General features: G+C 36.6%; 2 protein-coding genes across 2 annotated transcripts; one reads left to right on the top strand and one right to left on the bottom strand.

Annotated features, from left to right (window-relative positions):
- The first annotated feature begins 211 nt into the window (after positions 1 to 211).
- Positions 212 to 2,977, top strand: LOC129306442 (uncharacterized). Its single transcript, XM_054947055.1, has 7 exons — positions 212 to 513; positions 632 to 801; positions 1,187 to 1,263; positions 1,371 to 1,436; positions 1,635 to 1,709; positions 1,781 to 1,855; positions 2,294 to 2,977. Exons 1-7 carry the CDS (start codon positions 362 to 364, stop codon positions 2,732 to 2,734), a joined length of 1,056 nt encoding a protein of 351 aa, XP_054803030.1. The 5' UTR covers positions 212 to 361; the 3' UTR covers positions 2,735 to 2,977.
- A 1,306-nt stretch (positions 2,978 to 4,283) lies between these two features.
- On the bottom strand, positions 4,284 to 19,563 carry LOC129304793 (phosphatidylinositol 4-phosphate 5-kinase 9-like). The gene is given in 10 exon segments (XM_054944588.1): positions 4,284 to 4,866; positions 5,444 to 5,609; positions 6,181 to 6,338; positions 6,742 to 6,929; positions 7,178 to 7,288; positions 14,490 to 14,655; positions 15,967 to 16,134; positions 16,921 to 17,845; positions 17,848 to 18,310; positions 19,405 to 19,563. Coding segments are annotated over 9 exon segments (2,496 nt in total). The 5' UTR covers positions 18,185 to 18,310; positions 19,405 to 19,563; the 3' UTR covers positions 4,284 to 4,589.
- Positions 19,564 to 20,888: the final 1,325 nt, after the last annotated feature.

Genomic DNA, 20,888 nt, shown 5'->3' with positions numbered 1-20,888 from the left:
ACGATTAAATTTGTGGTCAGGTACTTTTTTAGTAAATTTCCCAAAATATTCAAGGGCGGCTAATCAGCTATGACTTGCCTCTGCTCATAGGCCCATCACTTAAGCCCGGGTCCATTCGCTGGTGGGCTGGGCATCTGGGATCAATATTCTAGTCCGTATCATTTTAAATCGCCGGTGGTCTTTAGCTGCGTATTGGCGGTTCTAATTTTTCCGGGTATATTGGTGTCGTTTGGCTGGTTTGGTTCTCATCTCGGCAGCACTCTTCATCAGTTCGTCCTCGTTCCCCTGTGGAGCTGCGTACGGACGACATCGCGGCAGACGGGTGGAGCAGCCCCAGTAATTGGCGGGAGCAACAGCAGTAATGGATCGTGATTGGGGTTCAAAGCCTGGCAGTGGGGGCGCTGCCTCCGCCCAGAATGAAGCCATCGACCGTCGTGAGCGTCTCCGCCGACTCGCCCTCGAGACAATTGATCTTGCCAAAGACCCCTACTTCATGCGCAATCATCTTGGCAGGTCCTCTCTCTCTTCCTTTTTTTGCTCAACATCCCTGCACTCAGTATTTCTCCTTGTGCTTCTCATATTGAACTGCTTCTAGGTTTCTCTTTGTATTCACTGTTTTTTTTTTTTGAAGCTATGAGTGCAAACTTTGTCTCACTTTGCACAATAACGAAGGGAATTATCTGGCGCACACACAGGGTAAGCGGCATCAGACCAATTTGGCTAAGAGAGCAGCTCGTGAGGCCAAAGAGGCACCCGCCCAACCTCAGCCCCACAAGCGTAAAGTCTCCGTTCGCAAGACAGGTAAATCTTTTATTTTGAATTTGGTTAAGTAGAATGTTGTTTGATAGATATATTTTAGATGTCATTATCATCCTTAGCCAGGAGGGTTGGGCTTTGCTTTGCTGCAATGCTTTCTGGAATGGTACGAGGATAGGTGTAGATTTCGATATTATGTTAGCCAGACAGTTAGGTTCCTCTGTCGATCAATCTGGATAACTAGTGTGTATTAACTGCATCTCTATGCTTTGCTTTGGTGTTTCTTGACGCTTTTGTACATTTAACTTGAAACTCGATAGATGTAGGGAAAATACATTTACTTTTTTGTTTAACTCAAGCAAATTTTCTTTTTATTATCTTCTTGAATAAATAAAAAGAATTATTTCATGGATATTCAATGTGTTGACAGTGAAGATTGGTAGACCTGGGTACCGAGTGACCAAGCAATATGATCCAGAGACAAATCAGAGATCTCTTCTTTTCCAGGTGTTCCGTCAGCTCAGTGTGATCCTTTTCTAAAAAAAATAAAATAAAATTCTTTTAACATCAGATAATACTATTTTATTTATTTTTACATATGCTTTGTAACGTAGATTGAATATCCTGAGATTGAAGACCTAGCAAAGCCAAGGCATCGATTTATGTCTTCTTATGAGCAGGTAGACCCTTATTTTTTTGATATAATTTCTTCTAATAGCTTCTCCTGTCTTTAAGGTTTTTACTAGCAATTTTTTTGGTCAACTATGAGTAATTTATTATAATTAACTCTTGCCTGCATTTTATCAATTGTGTTTGAAAAACCTGAGCTAGTATTTTGTTTGTTTTTTAAATTTTTGATCATATTTTCATGGACACAGAGAGTGCAACCCTTTGATAAAAGATACCAGTATCTTTTGTGCGCAGCTGAACCATACGAAATCATTGCTTTCAAGGTATGTCATTGCCGTTGTGAATGGCTCACCTATGCATTTCACTGTTTGTGCTGATTATTCTACGTTTTTAGGTTCCCAGCACAGAGATTGACAAGTCAACTCCAAAGTTTTTCTCACACTGGGACCCAGACACAAAGATGTTTACGGTCAGTTGTTTTATTCTTTCCTCCAACGGGTTGATATCTTGACTGTAGATGTTGGATTTGTGCATATCTTTGTCTGACATTTGTGGGATCAGTAATAATGTTGATGAAGTCTCGCTTTCCATTGATGAAGACATTCCTGATCATCACCCCCTCCTTTTGAAATAAATTTTGAAAATGAAAACAAATCAACAGTATTTAACCAATTTTTATATTTTTCAAGAAAATTAATGCTTAGGCATGTACAAGTAATAGATACAAGCTGATGATTCTGGTGTGTAAAACTTTTGACACTATTAAGCATACTTCAATTGCCAGAGTGGTAACTTAAAAGCAAACCTTGATGCGAAGTGTGAATCGAGTAAATGAGCTGCAGATGAGAACTGCAGATTGTTTTTATCTCTGCTGTCTAATATGAACAAGGGGGTGTTAAATCTGCAGTTGCAATTGTATTTCAAACCGAAGCCACCAGAGGCAAACAAACCCCAGCCTACCTCAGCAGCCAATAGCACAGCTGCACCGGGTGTTCCAGCAAGGCCTATGCCTCCACCATCTCAAGCTCCACCACCGCCACCTCCTCCGCCTCAAGGCTTACCACCTAGTGTGCTTCTTGGAAATCCTCCCAGAGCTCCACCACCTCCGATGCCTGGATCATTGCCCCCGCCACCCCCACCTATGTCAAATGGCCCTAGATCTGCATCTTCTGGTGGAATTGCTTCTATCCCACCTCCACCTCCTGTTGCCAGCAGCGCAACAGCAAGTTTCAACATGGGTACTAGGCCTCCATCTATGCCACCTGGGCAAGTTTTTCCCGGACAACAAATGCAGGGCCAGGTTGCTCATCCGCCACCGCCGCCGCCTAGAATGGATAATTTAATGTGAGAGCAACATGTCTTTCTGGACCAATGGAGCGATGCTATTGGGTTCTAAATGGGTAGATGATTGACTGAGAACTGTAACTAAGCAGTAAGCCCTTTGGTCTGAAGACAAAAGGAACTGTTAGCCATTTTAGAATTGTCTGTGTAATGTTCTTTTGATCTGCGTCTTCATTGATTTTTAATACAAGTTACGATTACGATTTGGGTGTATAAACTATAAAGTCATCTAATCTAGCATTGTGCCTAACGAGTGTGTGTGTGTGTGTTACAGGGGGTATTATTCGTAAATTATGAATTATAAAATTTTCTTTATTTTTTTGGTTATTTCATGCAATTTTTTTTTTTTAAATGGAAGTGTCTAGTTATTAAATTACCACATTTGGAGGGAAATATTAGGGCATAGCATATGCCTATAAGCTCGTTTGATATATATATATATATATATATTTAACCCAAACAAGATTTCAGATCTTGTAATGGTCTTTTTACTCCCGTCTGAGGCTTGGACACCCCCCAAACCTCAGTTAGGGGATAGGCCAAAACACATCCTATGTCTGATAAGGGTATCATACTTTATCAGTTCAGTTACCCCGGGGGCCTTTCCAGATCAGCATTTACCGACCGGGATCCAACGATTGTCCGAGGACATTGTGTCGTTTAATTGACTTCATATTTACGGTTTGAAGATTCATCCTTAACTTATTTCTTGCAAACATTTTCGTAAACGTTTTTAGTTCATACCGACGGTTGATGCTTTGTAAAGGAGAAATTCAAATATTCCCTTAATGAACCTCCTGATCTGTAAAACCTGGCTAAAATTGCCTGTGCATTTGCATATGCTTTATGTTTGAATCAAAAAATATAATTATTGATCATTATAATTTTATTGATTAAACCCTTATAATTTTTTCAATGTTTTTAGTCTTTGTAAGGATTAAAAACATTGAAACTATAAAGACTTGAGTAATAAATGTCACGTTGAAATTATAAAGATTAAAAACACTAAAAAAAAACTAGACATTAAAAGTAGTATCTAATAAAACTATAGGATTGAAAATTATATTTTTTCTTTTTAAATTTATTTGTCCATTTGTTCTGTTGACGGAGTAGTTCAAGTTTCAATGTCATCCTTCAATTTGGTGCAATTTTTTTGACATGGAAGCAACATGTAAAAATTTAAAATATAGATTTAAGTTTGGATTCAGATGGAGAATGAGTGTGGTTAAGTGGGGTAAAACTATTGACCCAAAAAAAAAAAAAACAGTGGAGTAAAACTAACTCTTCCCCCGGAAACCAACAGGTGCATTCAATTCATGGTATGATAATAACAAGTGATCTAGTTTCCCTGAACTAGCAGCAAAATGAATAGCCCTGCCAGAATATTCGGATCTTTTTCACTCTGCACAAAAGAAACAAGGCCAGCTTCTTTCCACATAACATAAGAAAACCGAGTAATTATAATCTCCTTATGACAACACTGAGAAGGACTAAAAATGAGCATTAACAGAAATTACCTTGGCATGACATGATTTAAGCTACAATAGACGAGACAATACACAAATAAAAAGCCAACTATATATTATTTAAAAAAAAAAAAAACTTTGAGTGCGCGGGAAGATAAAGGACAAAGGGCGAAATCAGGCCATGAATCTTTACAAACTAAAGAAGATAAAATTAGACCCACCCAATTGTTAGGGTCATCTACCCCAATACTTACAATATCTGATAAATTTTCTTCTCACTAACACAATCACCAAGGTGTCCGTGGCCCAGCAGCCACTTACTAGAGACATCCAAGAGCGTGCCCAAAAGGGGGGCAAATGCCTAGCAAAGTCCATCAGTTGAATTTAACCTCAACTTTAACCCGTCATTGCATTTGGTGGGAACACTTTCTGAATAAATTCCAAGAAGCGACGTGAGTAGAAAGTAGGGTCCACAGCTGAGATCGACAATGAATCAAACTGGAGAGATTTATACGCATGTTCAATCTTCTTAGTCATATTGTAATCTTGCAATATGTCGATGATGCCTAGGTACAGAACAACGTCATATGCCTCATGGAACATTTGTTTCTCCTGTTTTCCTGGAATCAGCTCTGCCCTCGCAGGCATGTTGACACCTAGCTGGATTTGAAGTCTGCTTAACAAGTTGTGAAGAGAGAAAAAACCTCAGTCTCGAAAATTTCATAAAACTTATCCGTCTAGTGAAAAGGAAAATTTTGATATTAAGTGACGTGAATAGGTAGAAAAAAGAACAAAACAATGAGAGATCATTTCCAAAACGATTAGCATGTAGCAGTAGTTAGGAATCTCATCTAAGGGAAAATTCATGTGTGAACTGCAATAAATTACAGAGTGTTTTAGGATCCATAAAGTTTCCAGTCACTGGGGAGAACATGAAAAGTTTGTTTGCAATTCAATTTGTAGTAAGGCATTCCATGTACTTTGGAATTAATGTATCAAATCCCAGCCTTGGAAAAATAATTAAAAAAATCACAGGTAAGATGAGGAGAGCTACAAACTTAAAAAAACAAAAACAAGTGTTTGGTTACGCATTTAAAAGTGCCATTAGACAATTTGTCAACAACAGTGAACGTAATTTTCTCTATAATACACATTAAAGTAATGACACAACAGATTGCGCAAGAGCACTATGACAGAAGTAACATAACGAATTGATAACAAGGCCATTTGAACTCGTAAACAAACCATACCTTGCTGTACCAGGTAGAAGGAGATCCACTTCTTCATCACCAGCAGCTGAAGCTCGCAAACGGCTACCCCTTATGTGAGGGCCCACGACAACACTACTATCATCGGCTCCCCGAGGGACCAGAACAAGGCCTTCTGGGTAGTTGGATACTTCATCCTCTAGTGGGTCTGTCGGTTGATCAGGAGCAGTGTATTAAATTAATTAGTTTCAAGTCCATGATCTAACAGAAAAGTAAGAATAGATGACATATATAAGGAGGGAAATTCTCGTATTGTGGGAACTAGTGCTCCTAATAATTTGGACTCGAGGGTGATACTTATACTATACGGCATATAAGTGTTATTGCCCAGATTTCTTATCACGGCTAGACCAAACATGATGATAGGCAAAATTCTAAGCTGAAGCCTTTTAGAATCCCGAACATCATAAACTTTAAGTAGAGAAACTTGGCTTTAGTTATGCCTGTCATATGTTACAAATTATAACATAGAAATTTATTTTTATCATGGTTAGGTCAAACAAAGGCCAGCCTGGGACCGGAAAAAATAGATAGCCCCACGAGAATTAATCCCCTTTACTGCCTAATGGTTAAATAAGTAGTGCTTGTAGCATCTGTTGGTTACACTCAAGGTTGGGGGCATGACATTGTCCTTCCACGGCACATCATCTGAATTACACAAGAAGCATGTAAAGCCACACCTTGTATATCTGTTTTCGTGAGTTGAATCTAATACCCACCTTCCTCAGCAAGCATTGCTAATCCATCTGTATTGACACTTTGGTTGTGGGACAGGAGAGAACGCAGGTGTTGGGGAGCTCGATAGTGTACACCAAGAAGAAGGCTGTAATCCATAATGTGTTGTGCTTCCAAAAACTTACTGTCTGTTTCAATCTGCCTGCGAAAAGTACAAGAGGAAATATTCCATATTTGCTGTTAGGGTCCAAGCTTCAAATTTTGCACAATCGATATTGCTGCTTTTTGGCAGTTATTGCTTCTAAAAGGCAACAATTTAAGGGGGGGGGGGTAAAGGATTCATTTCGTAACAAAAGTTCACATTTATAACATACAATACCAAAATATGTGTGAAGAGCTACGCTGACCCATGGGACAATGGCTTCAAGAACTCATAAAGTGCAGTATAATAAGATATACATATTTGTTTTCTATTTGCTCCTTGTTGCTTTGTCTAAGGACAATATCCCATTCTTTTCCCTCCTCTCATAATACTCTTTTATCCTAAAATATGTCAAATGTAATGAAGGAGAAATGACAGAAGATTTTTTTAAACTACCACTTACGTTAACAAAGACTCTCGCCAAGATGGTTCCAAGTAAAAGCAGTAGCTCAGATCCAAATCTTTAAGAGTAGTACTCTCATCAATTTCTACCTTGTCTGACGAGCGTCCGAGGGATGATCCTTTTAAATCAAATCTCCGATGGATCCTCAATTCTGTGCAAAACATATTTCCCATTACAACAAAGCGGAACTGCACAACAATTTTTATATACACCCATTAGCCCGTTGCTCAAAGGATACACAGATTATTGAAGTCATTTTGCATGAAATATGCAAACTATGATAGAGTCCAATCTTTGAGGGAGTAAATAAACTGCGTGTACTAAAATTCTAGGTTGCAAGTATAAAGGTCAAAGTCCTCCTATTAACAAGCATTACTATGACTCTGAAAAATGACTTGGGCACAGAAAAATGCCGCTGGGTCAAAATGAGTGTTACCTTTTGCCCACTTGAAGGTTTAATCCTGTGAAGACCAAAGAATTTTGTGATTAGTGTGTTCTCATATGACTTCACATGATGATGATAGTCTGGAAGCATTCTTAGAAGAACCTACAAGACAATTTTCTGTCAGTTGTATCTGAATTTTACAACGAATATAAAGGAACTAGCAAAAAGCGAGTTGATATCATTGCCAAATATGATATTAACAGGTTTGTTTTCCATTTCACATAAGAATGATGCCACAAACTTGTAGGAGATTATTTCTATTACTTAAAGATAAATTATCCATGCAAATTTTTAAGAAATTATACCCAAAAAAAAAAAAGATCACTGCTGCCAGAATTATCATGCAAATTGCAACCTGTGCACGGTTGAATAGGATTAACCACACCAACTGTCAGTGGGTCCTTTCTAATGACAACCTGTGCATGGTTGCACATGCCAACTAGAAACTTTGCTTTGAAATTCCCTGAACGATACTGGTAAACCTACACAGGCATGGAAGCTTCCTGAATTTCACGTGTTTACTATTACCTTCAATTTTTTGTCTTCCTCTGAAACATTGAACAAGGGTTTCTTAATCAATGACCATGAAAAATGTGAGGAGATTATGGTTACGTGTTTGCTACACAGATACAAATGAAGCGACAAGAAGACGAATCCTCCTTGAAACTTGCAATATGTATTGGGGAAGAAAATTATAACATGCGGCAACTATGAAAGAAGTATTGAGTCCCTCAGAAACTTGGGCTAGATTAATTATTTTCCAAAGCATATTCTGTCATTCTGCTGCACATATTGATTTCTAATTCCGCAATGTCTATGCATTGAAAAGCCAACAGGTGAACTAAGGTGCAAAGGATAAATAAATTGGGGTCCACTAAGGATAGAAGAAAATTAAAAAGAGATATGCACAACATGAAATTATGAGATATTTCATATATGATGCCCTTGAGTGTCAATCTCAAAAACCTTCCTTGGTCAAAATCTGATAGAGTACCGATTATGGTGGGATAATGGATAATTTGAGAAGTTAAAAATATATTAGGAATAAATAATATTTTCTTTTATCTTAGACATTTTCTATTTAATAATATTGTTTATATTTTATTTAGATATTTAGATATCTAGATATTTCTAGTTATTTAGATTTTATTCAGATATTTAATTCTTAGATTTTATTCAGTATTTTATATAGACAAAGATTCTAGGAGATTTTATTCAGTTTTATTTAATTATCTAGTTATTTAGATTTTATTCATTATTTTAGATTATATTTAGCGATATAAATATGTTTAGCAACTCAGAAGCAGGCATATCATGAATGCAACATACTTTTGAGACTTTTGGCCCTTTGAAAATTCTTCTAAATAGAATTATAGAATGAGATTCTTATTATATATCATTTTGATATATTTATTTTGTCTATTTGCTTCTATTAGTTCTATGTTTTCTTATTAGTGTTGTGAAATTAGATTCCGATTTCATGTATTAATAGAGATTTATCTTCCTTATTTCTCTCTACCCATCTTGGATCCTATCATTTGGCATCAAAGCCATTCGATCCTTAATAGAATCCTACCACCTCTACACTACTTCTACAACGTCAACCTCACCACCTATCTCAACATGCATTTCCTTATCTAACCATTTTTCCTTGTTCATGAAAGGCACCTATTCCTTTACACCATAGCTCACCCTGATGTTTTTAATTCTACCATCAGGGGTCCACCAATTATGCTAACTAGCAAACAAATCAAAGCCAGCCAAATTCATTTAGGCATTAAGGGAGATATGAAAATTCAGAAACACAAAACTCCTCAACCTAAAAGTGTGTACAAGCACTTGAGTTTAGCTTGAAACAGTGAATCTAAGGTTCAACACTCTCATGGTCCAAAAGGAGTGCAACAACCTAGTCAAAATGAAACATTCTTGATTGGAAATACATTCGTTCACGAGGCTAAGGAGATGAGTCCTTCTGTCCATCTCTTAGACACCCCAACAAACTCCAAGCCTTCTGTTTCAAAGCTTGAACATGGCAAAGAACTCATCTCTCCTTCAAAAAACAACACTAGAGTCAAGATAGTGCTAGAAAATGCACCACCTTCCTTTGCTGCGGATTTAGGAAAACTGCTCCACAATGATGAAGCTTTAAGAGACCTTCTTTGAGCTCAAGGTTCTAAACTTGGTGGATAGTGGGTCTAACTACAACTTTATCCTTTAAGTTTCCATGCAACCTCTTGTTCGACCTTTTGGAACCCACATTGGAGATGCTACCATTTATCTATTACTCCCATCTCAACATTTAGATACACAAGAAAGCTATTGCCTATGTCTCACCTTGAGGATGAGGCGAATTTTCAAAGGCGGAATATTGATAGAGTACTAGTTATGGTGGAATAATGGATAATTTGAGAAGTTAAAAATATATTAGGAATACATAATATTTTATTTTATTTTAGACATTTTCTATTTAATAATATTATTTAGATTTTATGTAGATATTTAGTTATCTATATTTTATTTATATATTTAGATATTTCTCTATATATCTAGTTATTTAGATTTTATTCAAATATTTAGTTCTTTAAATTTTATTTAGTATTTTATATAGATATAGATTCTAGGAGATTTTATTTATTTTTATTTAATTCTCTAATTATCTAGATTTTACTCATTATTTTAGATTGTATTTAACATTATAAATATGTTTAATAACTCAAAAGCAGGCATATCATGAATACAACAGACTTTTGAAACTTTTAGCCATTTAAAGATTCTCTAAGCGTGTTTATTAAGACAATTATAGAACGAGATTCTTGTTCTATATAATCTTGATAGATTTATTCTGCTTATTTTCTTCTATCAATTTCATATTCTCTTATTAGTATTATGAAATTAGATTTTGATTTCATATATTCATAGAGATATATCTTCCTTATTTCTCTCTACTCATCTTGGATTCTATCAAAATCAATATCCATATCTTGAACTCCACATGATGAAAGAATCAGAAGTGTAATAGTCTTTAAGGGTAGTATGGGAATATCTGAATCTATTGTAAATATTAAAACTGATTATAGGGGATATTCTAGCCTGATTATCAGGGATCATTGCTGATTAGTAGGAGTTATTAGTATTTATTAGTTTGTCTCTAAACTTTGTACATATATACTTGTTGTAATTCATACTTTAAGATCAATGAGAGTAACATTTTCTTCTTCTAAATTTCCACATGAAATTAGAGCATCAAGCTTGAAATAAAATTTAGGGTTTATTTTCTGGGATGGATCGCATAAGGGATCCTGTACAGCACCTAAGGGCATTCATGTGGACCTTGGTGGAGCTTGTTTAGACTCTCACCACTAGCCCTAGGGAGATCAGGAGGTTTCAACTGGCCAAACACCAAAAAATGATGCCCAATGGCGGCATGTGTGAGCTACACATGCCCCCATAAAGTTCTGCACTAGTGCCATTCGCATGGCACATGGAGGCATGGGTTCACCTAAGACCAGTGACAGTTAATTTTTTTGACGACGATATAACATTTATGGTCAGATCTTGTCCACTCCGACTTCTGGGCACACTTATTTCACATCTTCTCGATCACGTGTACTTGTTTCTGTGCTGTGTTTATATATTTATGGGATTGTGGCTTTTGCACCCATGTTATCATGAGAGTGTATTCCTATTCACAATAATGGGGGTACTCTTGTGGGCTCTCTCGAATATAAGATGCATCATGTCCTAGTCTACACGTACGGCGACAGTGGCAAAATGGGAGATTCCTTCAAGCTTTAACAACTTCACAAAATAAAATAATATGGTTTGTTGATTCTGAAGCCTCAAATCATATGACTAATTGTCACCAGTTTTTTACCACTTACACCTAATGTGCTGGGAGTATTAAAGTGAAGATTGCATATGCCTCTCTAGCACGGTGCTGGAATCCATACTTCATGTGCCTAAACTTGATTGCAATTTACTTTTGGCTAGCCAATTGACAAAGCAGTCACATTGTTATGCTGTATTTCTTCCATCTTATCGTGTGTTTCAAGACCTATCATCTGGAACGACAATTGGAAGTGCTAAGGAGCACGAGGAGCTCTACTATTTCAAAGTCCCCAACCGAGTGAGTACCTCACCAATAGTCAGTAACTCTACATCTACCTCTAAAGTTAATAATTTCATGCTGCGGTATAAGAGGATGGGTCGTCCTAATGTTTATTACCTTCAATGATTGTTCCCAACTCTATGTCCCAACTTGAATATTAATGCCATTCATTGTAAAGTGTGTGAACTTGCTAAACACCATAAAACGTCCTCTCCCAGAGCCAAATACACACTTACCAAACCTTTTACAACTATTCATAGTGACTTGTAAGGACCATCTCGTACACCCAGTCACACTAAAACTACATGGTTCATTTTCTTTATTGATGACCACACTCATGTTTGTTGGGTTTACCTTTTACAAAAGAAGTCTGAGGCTGCATCCACATTCATGAATTTCTTTAACATGATCAAAACCCAGTTTAACACCACCATCCATGTCTTACACACTGACAATAGCACTGAGTATTTTAACCAATCTTTGAGTACCTTCCTCTAAGTACACGGTATTGTGCATACCAGTTATTTTGCTCATACACCTCAACACAATGGGGTTGCCGAAAGAAAAAATCACCACATCTTTGACGTTACTAGAGAACTCATGTTTGCCTACAATGTGCCTAAGTTTTATTAGGGGGATGCCATTTTGACTGCAACCTACCTCATCAACTGTATGCCCATTCAAATCTTATCCTTTAAAACTCCTTTCTACAAATTGCAAAGTAATTTCTCTACATCTCATCTTGAAACTACTCTTCTACTCGTGTGTTTGGTTGCACAACCTTTGTCCATAACCACCAAAGCACCAAACTTGAACATCGAGCCACCAAATGCATATTCATTAGCTATTCTCCTGCTTAGAAAGGATATAAATGTTTTGATCCCGTTACAAAACACACATTCATCAGCCTTAATGTCACCTTTCATGGAGCTACTCCATTCTATCCTAATTCTTCAATTTAGGGGGAAGAATAGGTGAATCTCAAACTTGGGAACAAGAACCTAATAGAGAACTAGCGCTTCTTGAGCCATGGTTTGAACCAATTGAACCATTATTGCCACCAACTTATAAACCATTACCTTCATTTGTACCTTAATCTATCCTTCCAGCAGCATCTTCTCTTATACCACAACTTAAGGAACACAAGCAAATAGGAGGAGATGCAGAAAGACCACAAAGAGGAGAACTATCTGTTTACACTCGAAAAAGGAGATTAAAAGATATGAGCAACCTATATCTAAAGCACCAAGAGAGTCAAAGTCAGAGCCAAAGGTAACTCTTGAGGCAGAAACTCTTGGAGACTTAGGTGATACAGAACAAGTAAGTGAATTCACTGATCTCAATTTCCCATTGCTATGAGGAAGCAACTGCGTTCTTGTACTTTTCATCTGATAGAGAGGTTTGTTTCATGTTATGCACTTTCTCCCTGATATCAGGCATTTGTTACTAATCTTGATAAGGTGAAGGTACCTGAGACTATACAGAAAGCCTTCAGCATCCTTGAATGGTGAAGTGTCGTCATAAAAGAAATGAGGGCCCTAGAAAAGAATGGGATATGGGAGTTGGTTCAACTACCTAAAGGAAAGATAATAGTAAGTTGTAAGTGGGTGTTCACCCCAAAATACAAGGTTGGTGGAACTCTTGACAAGTTAAAAGCTTGCTTGGTTGCAAAAGGGTTTACCCAAATGAATGGACTAGACTATGAAGAAATATTTGTTCCGGTGGCAAAATTGAACATTATCAAGTTTTATTGTCTGCGGCAGCTAATCTTAAGTAGGCCCTTCATCAACTTGACAAAAAAAATGCTTTTCTCCTGGGTTTGATAAAGATAGGGAAAAACAAGTCTATAAACTAAAAAAAGTCTATATATGGCTTGAAATAATCACCAAGAACTTGGTTTGACAAGTTTTCAAGGGTCCTAAAGTCCAAAGGTTACAAGTAAGCCATGTCGGAGCATACAATATTTGCTAAGGTTGAGGGAAGCAAGAAGTGCATTCTTACTATCTATGTTGATAACATAATACTACTAGAGATCACCTTAAAGAGATAGAGAGAGCAAAGACTACCCTTGGCAAGGAATTTAAGATCAAGGCTCTAAGAAGTTAAACAACTTTCTCAAGATGGAAGTTTCCTAGTCAAGAAGAGGAATATATGTTTCTCAAAGAAAATATATACTTAATCTCTTGATAGAGACAGGTATATTAGGCTGCAAACTTCTTGAAACTCCTATTGAATCAAGAAACCAAAGAAGCCTAAGGTAAATCAGGAATGTGAAGAAGAAAAGGAGGAAGCCAAAGAAAAGGAAGAAGCAGTTGACAAGGAGAGATATCAAAAGCTCGTTGGAAACTGATATATATCTCTCATATGAGGCCAGACATAGCATTTGCTGTCAATATGGTCAGTCAATATATGAGTTGTCCAATGAAGAGTCATATAGAGGCAGTCTATAAGATTATGAGATATACGAAAGGTGCTCTTGGTAGAGGCTTGTTCTTGAGAAAACGTGAGCAAAGATCTATCAAAGTTTACATTGATACAAGTTAGGTGGAACATATAAAGATCAAAGATCAACTTCCCGCTATTGCTCATTTGTGTGGGGGAATTTAGTTACATGTAGAAGCCAGAAGAAAAGAGTTGTTTCATGAAGCAATGTTGAGTCTGAACTAAGAGCTCTGGCTCAAGGAAAAGCGGAGGAGTTGTGATAGACCGACACAAATGAGCAATATTTATGGCCATGTTTATGGCAGCCTTATTATCACAATGGAGCTTCAATGGTGAGCTTGCTTCATTAAAGAAAAAGAAGAAGGAATTCTATGTTTAACTTATTTACCTGCAAAGTTGCAAGCAGTTGATGTTTTAAATAAAGGGTTACTTAGACCTGCATTTGAGAATTGTATGAGCAAGTTGGACATGATAAGCATCTATGATCCAACTTGAGGGGGAGTGTGGGAATATCTGAATTTATTGTAAGTATTAGGACTGATTATTAAGGATATTCTAGCCTAATCATTAGGGCTCATTGCTAATTACGAAGAGTTATTAGTATTTATTAGTTTTGTCTCTAAACTTTGTGTGTGTGTGTGTATTGGTTGTAATTCATACTTTAAGATCAATGAGAGAAACATTTTGTTTCTAAATTTCCACAAGTAGTAATTAATATAAGCACATGTGTAAAATGAAAATAATTAAACACACCTTTACTTCAGATCTCCGCAGCGTCTTGATCATGAAACGATCATCTTGAGACAGGAAAAAGACACTACCACTTTTTCCAGGAGAAGATAGTTCCCTCAGAGCGTCATTTCCGCATATGGACATCATGTAGTCAGCAGCATCAATCTTAAACAACTCCCTCAAATTTCTGTAAGAGGTATTGATGAGATCATTATTACAAACCAGAAAGAGAAAATAGGGCCTGTGACAGCTATTCCTGCCAACGTATAACTCATAATTAGAAAGCACAAAAGGCCAACTGCTGTGATTGCAATTAATGTTTCCCTAATTACTATTCCCTTTTTCCTTTTGTCAGTGTTCTTAAAGAAAAATAATGTATGATTATTGTCTTTTACATCCCACAAAACTAATCACGCTGAACACTAAGTCTCCCACAAAGTATAACTCAACATCCAATGATCCTGCTCAGATTAATTCATCAGCCAAATGAAATATACACATTAAGAGAGTACTCTAAAGGCATTCATGCAAGTAATGCAAGAATTTAACAAGTAGCCAATATGATTTAATAAATAACTCCATGATTATGACTTATTGTTGAAGAACAACTTTGCACTTGCACTAATGTCATAAAGGACTGTAATCTGACGTGGATACAAGAAAGATGAAAGAAATTTATGGAGCATAAGATGACATGAAATGTTTCAGATTTTCTCACCATACGCTGTAGAAGTTATGACTAAAAAGGGGGGAGGGGACAAATCCTGTAGCAGGGTGCAGATTTTCAGAGAGTTCCGTGGTGTATTTGGCAGGTGCGGGATGCTTGTATCGTCAAGGGCCCATCTCTACCCTCACATAACTTACGAGATAAAATTGTGCTTAAGGCTACTCATTTTTGTTCTGCTCATGGTTGGATCAGAGAATTTTTCATTTCTAATGTGCACAGATATTTCATAGCTTTCTTGCTTTCTATATCCAATTTTGGCTCTTCAGTTTCTTTAGTTCTAGCGTTTTGGAGGGCACCCCATCTCTCCGGAAGTTGTATTTTTTCCCTCAACACCCTACTGAAATCTTCATGCTATCCAAAAATAAAACTAATGACAAAAGATCTAGGGAAAATTCCATCTCTCTGGATAAGATAGAAAATACTATTGGTAGATCAAACTTCTTAACTTTAAGAGAGCAACATAAAAACTGAAGAATCAGCCATACATTTGCTGATGTAATCTATATCCATGGTAATATTGTGAATCTGTAAGTAGTGATAGGGAGTAATTATTCAAAACAGGTACTGGAAGTGTGAATAATGTATACATGTCCTCCTCTTATCCAAAAAGTAAAAAACATCTTGTCCAGATCTATGATAAGCCAAGAAAAACTACTTAATTCAAGAGCCAAAGAAGCTTACCAAGTCTAGATAATGCCTGGTAAGTAAATAAATTATACAAAAGCTACTTAAGCAGTTACAGCTTAAAGTTGCAAAGGGTTAACTATTAACCTGAATACCATTGGACAGTAATCTTTCCATTTAAAATCCTCCGATTGATGAGGAGGTGTCAATTGAGAACCCTCTCTGGGAAAATTCATCCAAAAGCTTGCTCTGGGACCAAAATCTGACATGCGAACTTCTCGTCTCTGTATGGGTGTAATCTTTCCTACTGTATATCTAACCATATCAAAATGAATCTTTACATCAGCAGTGGAAAACCATGTAAAAGCAAATAAAAAGCAACACCAGGACAACTATTCAGCTTCTGGCTTTAGTATGAAAGCATGCCCCTATTATTTATGGTTGCCTCCTGATGCTCTAATACGCAAGTCAGCAAAAGCAAACAGGATATGACCCTTAATTCTACAGTAGCAGGGAAACATGAGAAGCAAACATCTGTCGACTCAAGGTAAAGATTGACTTAGTATTCCTTTCTCAAAACAGATTTTTTTTTTTTAATAATTACATTTTCCCTCTACACTGCACTGGGGAGGTGATCTTCATAGTTCGTTATTCTTTTGCACTGAATCAATAATTTAATTTATATGTAGAGTTCGAAAAAAGAAAAGCTGAAGGCAGAAAATAAATATTTTCAGTTTATCTTGGAGTCAAATAACTCGGATCTAAATTTCTGATCTCAACAAAAAATTACTGAAACACCCAACAAGGGAAACGTAACATGACTGTCGACACAGTTAAATATGTCCATAAGGAAGACCTATTGATATCACTGTGTTAAGATCTTCCTTTAACAAAGGTTCTCAAGAGCGCCATTGATAAAAACACACAAACATGGGAGTATGAGATCAAAACTTTGAAGTGTTGAAACACCTTGGAATGTTTCCATGTGCATTAGAAATCAAGCAGACACTTGCAGAAAGCAAAATCTTATAGCATTGCAGTGATTCATAAAAAATACTTAAGCAAAAGAAGAGGAAAACAAGTTAGTATAGAGACTTTTACCTTATTCCAAGCTGCAAGCTGAGCATTAAATCATAACTCCTGTGACCTTTGATGATTGCTTCACCAGGCCTTTTAATATCTCTAGCAAGTTTTTTTTTAAGCCGTCTTGCCCTTCGGGATGTTGAAGAAAAACTATTATTTAATACTAGCTCACTTATTAATACCCCTTGCATATACTCCCGTTCCAAAATTGGGATCTTTGAATTAACTTCTTTATCTCCACTTTCAAAGACAGATTCTGTTAAACCTAATGTTGAATCATGCCCAATAACTTTCTCAATAGATACCTCAAGACTCCACCGCCTTTCAAGAGAAACATTTCTGCCGTGAGACTGTTCCAGATTTAACAGGTTTCCTTTTAAAAGTTTATCAGATGAACCACGACTTGATCTGTGGTTGTCACCAACCTTGACAGCTCCCATATCAACTGAAGCGGCATGATGAATATGTGCCTGGTTCTGTTTTCTCAAATCTGGTAATAACCCTCTTTTTCTCAAGGCACTGAGGTAGACTTCTTGCACAGATGGTAGACGGCTTCCCTGAGGATAATACGTTCCTTTGCCATCTTTTAAACCCCTTGTCCAGGTTCCAACATAGCAGCCTCCATCACTCCATGTATATGCTCCAAATCCATGCATCATACCATTTAGCCAACTTCCTTCATATGAATCCCCATTTATCCAGGTGAGAGTTCCTTTTCCTGACATCTTCCCACCTTTCATATTCCCTAAATATACATTTCCATTGACCCAGGTATATTTGCCAGGTCCTTCTGGTGTTCCTTGAATCCATGAGCCTTCAAAGACATCTCCATTAGGATACACTTGATAACCCAACCCGTGTTTAAGATTCAGTCGCCATCGACCTCTATAGGTCAACTTATCAGAACCAACATATGTTCCTGTACCATGGATATAGCCACCAGAAACTCACCTTCATACACCACTCCAGAAGACCCTTGTAATTTTCCAATACCATGTCTCATCCCCCGTCTCCATTCCCCCTCATAGATACAACCATCTGACCACACATACTTACCCTTGCCCTCAGGCACGTTGCCAAGAAGGGCTCCGGAATATGACTCTCCATTAGGAAGAAAGAGTTCTCCAATCCTAAAGCCAGCAAGTTCAGAGGAATGACCTGATTCCCCACTGGCCAATATAGATATATGGTCTATACCAGAAACGGCATCAAGAGATCTTGTTCTCTCTGCACAAGGAAGCGCTCCATCCAAGCGATCAACTATGGCCACAGGGCCAGACATGCATAATGACTAAAAGGAAGATTTCCTTATAGAATTATAAGTATCCCAGTTTCCCAACAGCTACAAGACAAGAAGGATTGCATATAGGAAATCTTACCAAGAGATTTACACCTGAAAATTTTTCACCTTGACAGGAGAAGAGGAGTCGAAAAAAATAAATTAGAGGTTTGTTATCACACCTGAAGGAGGAGACTCACATTCTGTTCATTTATAGATGGACGCACAGTTGAATCTTATAGAGCAGTGAGACTAAACAATGTTATTTTCACACAAAGTTTGTAGACAATGACATGCAACCACAGTAATTTGAAAAACAAAAGGCAACTGGAACTGCTTATATAAGCAAAAGTAATGGCAAATTTTTATTACAGGATAACAAATTAATCAAACCAAAGAAATAAGGAGTGCCATCATCCACATGATAGAGGAAGAGTGTTTGTATGGTAAGTTGAAAGGTTCTCTTCTTCTTCTTCTTTTTAGTTTTTGGCCAGCAGTAAGCTGGACATGTTAACTTCTGGAAACATTGAATATGAGAAAGTCACAATTATTTTCCTCTGCAAAGGAGAAAGAATCAAAGAACATATGATTGTCTCATCCAAAAGCCAAGTAAATTCAAATGCGTAGAATTGCCCTTGGCTGTATGCAAAACAGAGTAGTTGCGTTGAGGAAGCATATAAAATGCAGAAAGACTAGAGGCAAAGCTTGCAAATATTAACTTTGTCCTTCCACGACTTCAATAAACGTAGCTCCACATGTTATAGTTGAGTAATATATTTTTTGTTCAGGTTTCCTAGACATTGTAGCGCCAACTTTCCTAAACCAAGCAATAACCAAGAGATGAATACATATTATTTCAACAAAATAGGTTCTCAAAATAACTGATAATCAAACCCACCAGACTCCTGATGAAACAGGAAAAAAAAAAAAAGAATCTTCTTCCGTTTCCAAAAATAACAAAATCTATCAGTGATATCAATATTTTCTATAAATCTTTTGAACATACTGCACCCAGAATATAACAGAAAGGCACAGCCTCAAAAAAGTACACAGCGGCAAGTTCTTAGCCATCAGATAATTGACTGCACATTATTGGAGATAACTGCAAAAACCAAAAGAGCTTGCAACCTATAGCTATAGACAAACTTCCATACCCGTAACTGAACAAGAAAAGAATACACAAGGATTAATGCAGAAAGAGAAGAAGAAGCAGATATCACTACCTTCAGAGGGAGAGAGTCGTGGAGAATTAAGACAGTAAAACACAAGAAATGGTCATTGAAAACTTTGAAGCTTTTTTCTGCTTCCCAAAGTATTGCTTTAGGATCACTCCTGGTGATCATCAAATGGGATCGGATCCCAAGCTGCTCGGCTTTGTCTTAAGCTGGAGATAACCTATATTTCAAGGGAAGTAAATTCTTTCTTAAAAAAAAAAAATAAAATTACAAAAGTACCGCTGCCTCGTCCTTGGATTCCATCACCTGGATGGTGAAAAGACAAGATTATCCACCTGTAAACAGTATGTATATTAATCTGACAGTTAAGTTCAATAATTATTACTCTTTCCATTTAAATTATAAAATATTTTTAAATTAAATTTTATATACTAATAAATTACATCAAATACATCAATAATTTTATTTTTTAATTTAAAAATAAAAATATAAAATTATTAAAATACTCATCACTTAATATATTAAAAAGAGAAATGATGAAAATTAATTATAGAGAAAGAAAGAATAATATTAAAATTAAAGTATTTAATCAAACCTTAATTTACTCAAAATATTTTATATTTTAAAATAAAAAATTTTTTTAAAAATGCTTTATAATTTAAGAGGGAAGGAGTATTATTATTTTATTAATTTAATTATTATTAAATGATTAACCCGAAATGGCAAAATCTTATTTCGTGGTCCACCTTCCCCTGCTGTCATTTTTTTCACAAATTATTTTAATTAATTTAATTTAATTTAATTAATACAAGTCAATGGGCTTGTCGCTGGATGGCCCCAGGGGATGATACAGGACGCACCGTTCTGGGACCGACGGTGTCGTTTTGACCTGGTTTGTACCGTTGCGTTTGATGGAGATGGGCGGATGGCTGTCCCACCGGGCACAAAAAGCCCACTGTATATGAAAGAGGTGGTTTTGAAAAGTAACGTTTATCACTTTTTGTCCACTAAATTTCACACTCTGGAAAAACGACGGTTCCATGCAAAAGTATTGGTTCCCATCTACTGTTGTGGTAACATCGGGTCCGATCTTGTTTGTACAAATTCAGCAGCTGTAGCCTGTAGGTCCATCTACCCCACCCTCAGTGGCTACGAATTACACTAATTAGGTGACTTGGTTCCGACTAACTTTTTCTTGGCCAAGGGTTAATTTATAAGTACGGCTCGTGATGTTGCTTGCTCGTTTAATTTAATTATTATATACGCTTTTTTCTTTCAAAGTTCTCGTGTGAAATGATTATAATATATGTATCTAAGTAAATTAATGAAAATGACATCATTTATGAGATTATGCATGCGTGACAAATTGCATTAAACTCATTAGCTTGTATGCAATGCAATTTTTTTTTTTTTGCTTAAAATATCACCGTCCATATTTTTTTACAGGGAAAGGAAACTTTTATTAATCCCTTAAACTCGCTTCATTTATTTTCTTGGTTTCTTAAATTTATTTTTTTTATTAATATGGTCTC

Source organism: Prosopis cineraria, unplaced genomic scaffold, assembly GCF_029017545.1.
Source record: "Prosopis cineraria cultivar Desert tree isolate PC_DT_omini unplaced genomic scaffold, ASM2901754v1 PC3, whole genome shotgun sequence".
NCBI classification, from domain to species: domain Eukaryota; kingdom Viridiplantae; phylum Streptophyta; class Magnoliopsida; order Fabales; family Fabaceae; genus Prosopis; species Prosopis cineraria.
This window is presented reverse-complemented; position numbering and strand designations above follow the sequence as displayed.

Excerpts from the sequence above, each read along its gene's own strand:
- LOC129306442 (XM_054947055.1), top strand. The coding sequence starts at position 362 with ATGGATCGTGATTGGGGTTCAAAGCCTGGCAGTGGGGGCGCTGCCTCC. Across the intron at positions 802-1,186 it reads AGTCTCCGTTCGCAAGACAG|TGAAGATTGGTAGACCTGGG; the intron begins GTAAATCTTTTA and ends ATGTGTTGACAG. Across the intron at positions 1,856-2,293 it reads CAGACACAAAGATGTTTACG|TTGCAATTGTATTTCAAACC; the intron begins GTCAGTTGTTTT and ends TTAAATCTGCAG.